At 36.2% G+C, this 8,829-nt stretch overlaps 1 protein-coding gene across 1 annotated transcript; it reads right to left on the bottom strand.

Moving 5' to 3' along the window:
- Nucleotides 1-1,630: 1,630 nt before the first annotated feature.
- On the bottom strand, nt 1,631-7,057 carry LOC102804400 (hematopoietic prostaglandin D synthase-like). Its single transcript, XM_085493398.1, has 4 exons — nt 6,831-7,057; nt 3,238-3,330; nt 2,310-2,533; nt 1,631-1,839 (listed from the first exon to the last, which is right to left on the bottom strand). The coding sequence occupies exons 1-4, from the start codon at nt 6,982-6,984 to the stop codon at nt 1,675-1,677; spliced, it is 636 nt and encodes a 211-aa protein (XP_085349524.1). The 5' UTR covers nt 6,985-7,057; the 3' UTR covers nt 1,631-1,674.
- Between the last annotated feature and the right edge of the window lie 1,772 nt (nt 7,058-8,829).

Raw genomic sequence — 8,829 nt, 5'->3', positions numbered from 1 at the left:
TTTTGATAGATGCATTCTCGCATGCAGCTTGTTTGTGGTCCTAAAATAAGTGGTTATTTACTGTTGCAACGAAATGCATTAAAGTAGAATACTACTGAAAAGTATTAACAAATTACATTATTTTATTTTAGTGGTTTATCAACAGTTGGAAATTGGTTGTGCCCTTCTGATTTTTTTCTGAAATGAACAAAAAACTTCCACATACTGACTAATACTGACAAGAAATAGACAGAATATTGTTGCAGTTATAAGGTCTATAATACGCAGAAAAGACTAATTTGCATATATTATAATATGAATTTGAATAACTCGGTATGAACATACGTTTTTTTTAAATGTCCTCCTCCCAACGTTAATGAAACCTTGGTAGGTATAGTATCTCCATCTTCTTCGAACTGCTGTTTTATAGATGGGCATACTGTTATGTTCATGCATTGTTATAGGCAATTGTTCACAAAAATCTGCCCTTACCTTGTCTCAATGTAAGTAGTGTGCACGGTGAAATAATTTAATCTGGTAACCGTTTTCCTTAATCACTTTGCACTGGGAACAGTTCACGAATTGTTATTACGAATATGAACAGTTAAGCAAATATTTAAGGACAGTATTTTCAAAAATCTTTATTTTTCTGCTGAATTTGTAGATATCACATCTCTGAAAAAATCCTCTTCTCAAATTCCTCTTCCAAACGTATCATAAATTGCGAATAGCAAACAGAAAAAGCATACTCGTTATTGTGGGGTTTACAGTTTTGTTCCACTGACTTCAATGAATTCGTCCATACAATGAATGTTTTCCGTTATGAATATGGCGCCACGTTTCAACTATGATTTAATCCACGGCGCTCCATGTTTTATCTAAAATGAGCCAGTTGGAGCTCAAAGTAGGCCTTCTAACTTTGACCTGAGCGTCTGATGTGAACGATATTCCACGTTCAAGTTGAAGCTCAGCGGTGTGCCTAGGTCTGCTCTGAAAACAGCCAGATCGGCGCACAAGATTGTCATTACATATCTGTCTCAGTGTTTGCTATGCACATGTACTGGTTACTAGAAACACAGCCATCTAATTCCCCTCATCAATGTAACCCATGTTGCACGTGTGGTCGGTTATTACATATCCAAGGCAGAGGGTATTGCCTAAAACTGAAGGTCCGCTGACTAAAAATATTCTCTTAAAAAACCTCTAAGCTACTTTTATGTATGTTACACTGTACTACCAACACGAGAGATTCACTAAAATTATTTTTTATTTAGGTATACATTTTAATTATTTGAACTCATTATACAACAAATACACTACATTATTTGTATTTGTATATATATGTAGATAGTATTATGTCCAATCACAAATTCATGTTTAACACCAATTTCACAATCGTATTACTTGGGTATACTTTGGTTTTACAAAATAGTTACCATAATATGTTTCACTAAAAGCAGAGAAGTATGATAGTTAGTGATATTCTTTTCAGTACATAGTGTACAATATCATCTGCCAAAACCGAACCAACCTGAAGCAAACCATGGATGTGCACCAAACAGCTTAAATTATTTCTTTATAAGCAATATATAAAACAGATGATCTTCGAGAACACAATATTTTCAACAAAAACGAAAGTTAGATACTGTAATAAGAGAGTTTCAACCCAGTATGACCGTTTATTGAAATCTAATATTAAAGATCGCACTCTGGCCTTTTCTTCATCCACTCAGCAATTCGTGGTCGACTCTCTACACGATCCTTCAGTGCATTCAACTTAGGATAATCTTTCAAAACATCTGACCACCAATCCACCATCGTGTAGCTTACATCGGCAAATGATAAATCAGCCAGTGTCACCTAAGTGTAATAAAAAGGCATTCTTATATTTTATGAAGAATTGTTCTGGTCGCTCCCTCATATTGTATTGTGAATTATTTACTGTTCGTCATTAAGAAACCAACATACATATACCAACATTATATCGTCTGTTCTAAAGATTGATCTTTATTGATCTCATCGATCCATGGGTAAAAAAATAGATATCGGAAATTATCTGCACAACGCAGTTAGCTTTCACTTCGAAACTTTTTATTAATAAAATTCTATGCCGCCATTCAAATTAATGTTGAGTGATTATATCACAGTACCTACCTCGTCTCTTGCATTGGACAAAGCAACACTGATACAGTAAAACAATTATATTTAATAAGAGGCTTTGGGGAACATGTATGCACACACAAAACCTGACACAACTAGATATGTTAAACATCTACTAGTAAAAACAAAACCACGAGTGGCATTTACATTACTTCACATATGTTCCTTACCTTTTCGCCAACAAAAAATCCATTGCCACCATTGTTTTCCTTTAATACACATTCAAGTCCTTGTAAATACACCGGGAATATATTGGTATAGCATTTTTCCATTAATTCTTGCTTCTTATTCTCCTCGGCTTCCCATATATCGTTCAGCTTCTGATACATATCTTGCACTGTGGCTGTTATCATGTCTATCCTTGCTTGGTCAAACACGTCATCTGCATACAAACCTGTTTAGTCAATGTAATTAGCAAGTTGAATACACTGAGGTAAAAATAACCAATATGTTCAATGGAAATTCCCAGTCATAGTTCATATAGTTAAATTGAAAAATTGCACAAAAATTAAAAGATACACATGCCATACTTAAATGTCCCATTTCATTGTCACTCACAACCTTTCTTATTAAAGAGCCGAGTAAATTATTAGTTGGAAAAGAGAAGGTTGTTGCCACACACACCTGTCTGACCAGATAGTAGCACATTTCAAAAACCAGCTCAAAACTAATGTAAAAGTGTTAATTATTCACTGAGTTTAAATTTTGCTTATTTCGCTGACTGGAAAATGAGTTAAATTAAAACCCAGTGAATACATCAAATTTAGCATAGAACACATTAGAATGGTGCATTTAGTCGATTTATTCTCGAATGTCACGCCCTCAAGCGACAAAGTGTTTTTATTATGATGTAAATGGGGGAGTCGGCGGCGATATTATTTTGATCTGTAATTGTCTATCAATAAAATTGTTTTTCAGAAATTTTACTTTAATCTGGATGACAAACAACTACACAACCAAACACAGTTGACGATTTTAACTACATTTTTTCCCCCATATACGCCATTTTGACGTCACACAAACGCTCGTCACTAGAGGGCGCCATTTATAGAAATAGTGTATTGATAAATCACCATATGCAGTACAGTCCTTTTTTACCATGTCGTCTTGCTAGAAATCTGGCTATGGCTTGACTATCCGCAATTGTAACTCCATCCACTTCCAAGATTGGTGCACGTTGGAACGGAAACCCTGAAAAAATGTCAATGTGTAAAATAAGATGTATACAAAACAAAGATCATTTAGCAAAATATATGGAATAACATAAATAAATAATACACGATGATATACATGAGTATGCGTCAAGTTTGCCTGGAAAACAAGGTTGGATCAATGGTCAGGTATTACGATACTACTCTCAAAAAAATTACCAGTGTGATATAAATAACACGAGATCATTTAGCTAAATGTGGAAGATGACATCAGTAACACACTTGTATATGTGGAGTGTCAAAAACAAGTAATACTGCAAAGTTCCTATCGCTCAGAATGAAGGTTGAACGCAATTGTCAGTGTGTCTATCTACTAATATCTGGCACATGACCAGTCAGATATAAATAAACTGAGATCATTTAGCAAAATGTAGATTAAACGATAGACTGTGGAAGTCCCCGGGCCTAATGTAATTGTGTATCCAAGACATTCAAACGCCGAAGTTGTGTGATGAACCAAGCCCGTAGTTTGGGGGGGGGGTCGGGGGGTTCGGTTGAACCCCCTAAATTTTGGAAGTGAATAGATTTATGATCGTAGATTAGAACATAATAAAACAAACAGTATTAATTAAAATAATTATCATCGTTTAAATCACTTGACTCAGTGAGGTAACTATCAGACTCTGTCGAAATTGCACAGTAATGAGCATTTAGGTGGCAACGAGCTTTAAATGTCAATCGTGAAGTTACGCCGTCTCAGTTCAACAGCAGCCAATCAAAACAGGTTGTTATAAATACGGAAGCTTTTATTCGGTGAATCCGCGATGGTGTAATGAAGATCGCGTCCAAGCAGCTGATGATGTTAAATATTAAAGAAACATTGAAACAATAATGTAATGGTAGTCACTCTCTGAAGGATGTGGTGGTCCTGAATAGGTTCGTTTGTCTTGTGGTAGTGTTCGCTCAGTTAGTAAAGTGTGGGGTTCGAACGGGATTGAGACGGCAACACGACACTGTACTTTCATATTGGTTCCTTAGTTTTGTATTCTTCAAGTTAATGATGGCATATATACTGTTTTGTTCTAAGTGTATCAGCCAAATGTAGTCAAATTATTGTATTAGTACGTGTAACCTGTGTTATTGGACATAGTGTTCAGCTAAGGGTTGAAAACATCATTAAAAAAATGACGAAGATTTATCATCACGAGTTGTATAGGTTGAAGAGCTTCTTGTAGCCAAAAAATTATTCCACAGTGTTGCCCCAGCACTGAAACTATGCGATAAATCATATTTTTCAAACATATTTTTTACACGTTTTTTTATGTCTTTTTCTATATTTTTAGTGGGTTCATAAAAGGAGATGTAGTCATTGAAGTTTATTGAGACTGCTGCTAAACTGCTACTATATGCATATTATTTTACCGCCCTCTAAAAACAGATTTACAGTAAACCAACAAATTTACGTACTGCAAGAAACTTGGTAGTATGCCATTGGTTAGTGCATTTAATTTGTTTGATGCAATCATTGTGCCAACTATTTCTTATGGTAGCGATATGGGGGTACCAAAATTCGGAAATCGAGAGGGTACAGACAACATTTTGCAGATATCTACTTAGCATTAATAGTTGTACAAACAATGTAGCGATGTTGGACGAATGTGGAAGGCTACCATTATGTTGTGGTTATTGGTTAAAATTAAATAATAAATAGTTGGAACCCCAAAACATGTTATACCATGCTTAAACGATTAGACAAGGCCGGCAGACTTACTTGGGAAACCCACATAAAAATCTCCTGTTCAAATATGGACAAGTTGCAGATACTGCAAATTTCTTATGAATATTTACTCAAAGAATAACAAAATTGTTGTCAGCAAGAATGGCATGCCTCAATTTCACAATCATCCAGGCTGTGTACTTTCGGAAAAATCAATGTAGTATTATAACCTGGGAGATTTATTGGCAAGCAATTATAGACTAAAATATATACTGACGAGTTTTCGCTGTTTTGGCCATAAACATAATGTTGAATTAGGCAGACACACAAAAATACAGTTAGATCAATAAATTTTTAGTTTTTGCAGTGATACGTTTGAATTTAGCATGATAGAAAAAGAACTTCAATTTGTTTTTATATGTTCACTTTATAAAGATCTAAGGGCTGATCTTTTGTCAATAATTTTATGCAATTATGCAAATACTGACAGTCTGGGCTTACTTCGTCGCTACACAAACTGCCACACCATATATCAACTAGCTCTGTATCTTTTAAAATTTTCAAGCGACGAGATAAATATGAATCCAGCTCAACTTAGTACCATATGTTTACATGGATGTTGTATTGTTTTTAAAACGTGATATGCACGTTTCTACCCATTACATATTGTACGATGTGGTGAGGCCCTGTACAGAAATAAAATTACATAATTGACTAATACATGTACTAAAATGAATAATTGTAGACAGATTTTGACATGAAATTGTGTCACCTCTATGTGCGATAACATCTGTGAAGAGCGAAAAAGCTCGTGAGTAGCATTCTACCTTAAAATGCTCGAACAATAATGCTAAGATACGTACAGTCTTGTCTTTTTTGTGTACAACATTTTGCCGTAATGGATCAAGGGTGTGGGTGTGTTTGTCTATGGGTGGGGAATGGCCTATGACCCCTTCTCTAAAATGGTAAAATAGTTCAAAAATGAAACCAATTGAATTTAAAACCAAGAATATAAAAATGTTTGTAACAGAGCTCAAACACACTTTTTGAATATTATAAAATTCACACGTTTCACATCAAATATATCGTTTATTGTTGTTTTCGAACCCCCTATTCAAAAATGCTGGCTACGGGCCTGTGAACACATTTAAAGGGCGGTAGTCGTCGCGTAGCGCGTGTTCGAATTTCATGTAAATAAACAATGTGTTTTACCATAGACCCTCTACTGGAGGGTCTATGGTTTTACACGCGTTGTATACGTCGCTGTGAGTCCCATATCAAAAAGGACGCGGCGCGACGACCACCACCCTTTAATTATGATTTATGTAGGGATGTTACATATGGAGTATGTGTACTCAATCGTTTCGAAACACACGACCTCACTCCATGTATATTTTCAAATACGTTTATAACAGAATCGGGCTCAGTCTACATCCTTTGCACCCTGTTTTGAAGCTAAGACGAGATGTCTCACTCACCAACGAACTTTTCCGTTTAGGCCAATTTTTGCATAAAGTAATTCATACAAGTTCAGTAATTCATATATGGCCAAAATAGTATGACGTCATTCCAATGATGACGTCGTCGTTATATCATATCTCACATTGACTATATGGACATGCGCACTTTGAATTATTTCTGACGTCACAAACAACGTGTAGAATATAATGGGTATAAAGCAAGGTTATGGTCAGACCGGCCTACTCGGTTACGATGATTACCATTATATAACTATAATACTAAATAACAATAAGTATAATTGCAGAATATACACATTATCAACGCCATTGTATCCTCGAATTGGCTACACTGATTCGACTTACTGCTAATGCCTGGTGTGCTCTTCAATGCCGGCCATTCTTTATACCAATCGAGCAGTTCGACTTCGTATTTAACTCCGGCCTCAGCCAGAAGCAGCCGAATCAATTCCCCACGTGATCTGAAGTTCAAAAAATACACCAGCCTATATAGCGACATGACGTAACCGAGTATCGTGGTGTGATAACATGTGCAGCCTCATGTGACCTTATTCTGACCTCACTGACAATCAACAATTGTAGGGGGCGCTATATATCGTTAACCACTCTTGTATTTACAATGAAAACCATCGATACTTTGTCTTTGAGATTAGGACAGTTACTACCCCAGACCATTCGTCCCGGTGTTATCGCTATCGCCACACGATGGCGATAGCGATAACACCGGGACGATTGGTCTGGGGTAGACAGTTACCTGCTTTGCTGAAAAATATTGTCGATTACCGACAGACTGTCTACAGTCATATTTTCACGAAATTTTGCACGAGGGGCGATTGCTGCAGTTTAGCAGCTCTTATTGGCCGCTTAAGCTAACGTATACCACGACTAAGAGAGCTGCGTAAACTGCAGCAAGAGGGGCGAGATATGCTCTTTAACATTGCGCCGAAGGCGCGCCCTAATACTAGGGGTTCCGGAGTCATGCTCTCCCTTAAGATTTTTGAAATCTAGACTCTCTGAAACGCTATTTTATGCATTTTTTGGACAAATTTTGCTGACACAAAGGCTTTCAGCTTCATTTTGGAGGGGCGACGCCCCCCCCCCCCCAAAAAAAAAAAAACATTTTTTTAGAGGGGGCCCGCACCTGTGCCGCCGCCACTGGCTTGATATGCATTTAGACGTACGTCTTTATAAATTTGTCATGAACTAAAAATATCAATGAAAGCTTAGAAAGAACTCCTGCAAGTATTGGAGACACATTAAAATTGATTGCAATTTAAGATTAGCTTTTCAAACAAGCTTGCCAACTAATATTTTTCAGCTATTTGAAATGCACAGCGTGAAACAATGTGATTCACAGTATCTAAATTTATGATACTTTCAGCAAATACATTTGATTTTACATCAATCTAATTAATTCCAGAGCATTCTACCACATTATCAATTTAAATCTGATTTTTTAGCAGAATTTGATTAGTACTTCAGATAAAAATTGACTAATCATTATGCAAATTAGGTAATTAATACGCATGGTATTTAACCCAAACTAAATCCTGTGGAATAGTCCAAAGCATCTATGTACCAAGTTTCATCAAACTCCAGCGAGTGGTTTAGATATCAGTGATAGTCATGGAACAGCTAAAATTAGCTAATTATCAAAATTGACGAATCATTATGCAAATTACGTAATTAATATGCATACATTTTAACCAAAACCTGTGCCCAGAGCATAATTGCATCAAGTTTCATCAAAGCCAACATATGGTCATGATTTATATAATGAATGTACATTTGTAGTTCAAAGACAGGACCCTTTTCACAGGTTTTCCAAGCCGGTGCACCCCAATGATATATAGCGGATTTACAGGATTGACCACTTTTCACTTAATAGCAGCATAGTCCAAATGAAAAAGGCACTGGTACTTGGCGACAATATCCTTTTATACTAAATATCAACCACATTGATGAAAAGAAAAGTCTGTTTTTTATTCAAGTGGTTGTTATAGACATGCCCACTAATTCCCTGCACAAATGCAGACTTGAACTTCATGAAGGAGTCAAAGGAAATTGCCTTAACGCCCAATAAATTCCCTATATGTAATTCAGGTATGCTGAGGTAAATTTATTAAGTTTGGCCTTGGGGAAACGGCTGCCATTTCACCTCCGAGTTTGAAAAACTTACGATGTATCCCAAGTAGTGCATGTGTGAATGTAATCTGTCGTGGCATGTCCAAGATACAGGGACGTGCAGATGCAGAGGTGAAACTACAAGTCCTTGGACTCGAAAATATTGTGTATGTTACACTGTACGAGCAAAACAAAACTTTTTTTTTCAGTAAAAGTATTT

The sequence above is a fragment of the Saccoglossus kowalevskii genome, chromosome 18 (genome assembly GCF_978046115.1).
Source record: "Saccoglossus kowalevskii chromosome 18, keSacKowa6.1, whole genome shotgun sequence".
Taxonomy (NCBI): domain Eukaryota; kingdom Metazoa; phylum Hemichordata; class Enteropneusta; family Harrimaniidae; genus Saccoglossus; species Saccoglossus kowalevskii.
Note: the sequence above shows the minus strand (reverse complement) of the source record. Positions and strands in the feature narration are given on the sequence as shown.

What these genes read in the sequence shown, in the direction of transcription:
- LOC102804400 (XM_085493398.1), bottom strand. Translation starts at nt 6,984, where the DNA reads ATGTCGCTATATAGGCTGGTGTATTTTTTGAACTTCAGATCACGTGGG. An exon ending in GAGCACACCAGGCATTAGCA is followed by an intron (nt 3,331 to 6,830) that starts GTAAGTCGAATC and finishes ACATTTTTTCAG; the next exon opens with GGTTTCCGTTCCAACGTGCA. An exon ending in GATTTTTTGTTGGCGAAAAG is followed by an intron (nt 1,840 to 2,309) that starts GTAAGGAACATA and finishes TATTACACTTAG; the next exon opens with GTGACACTGGCTGATTTATC.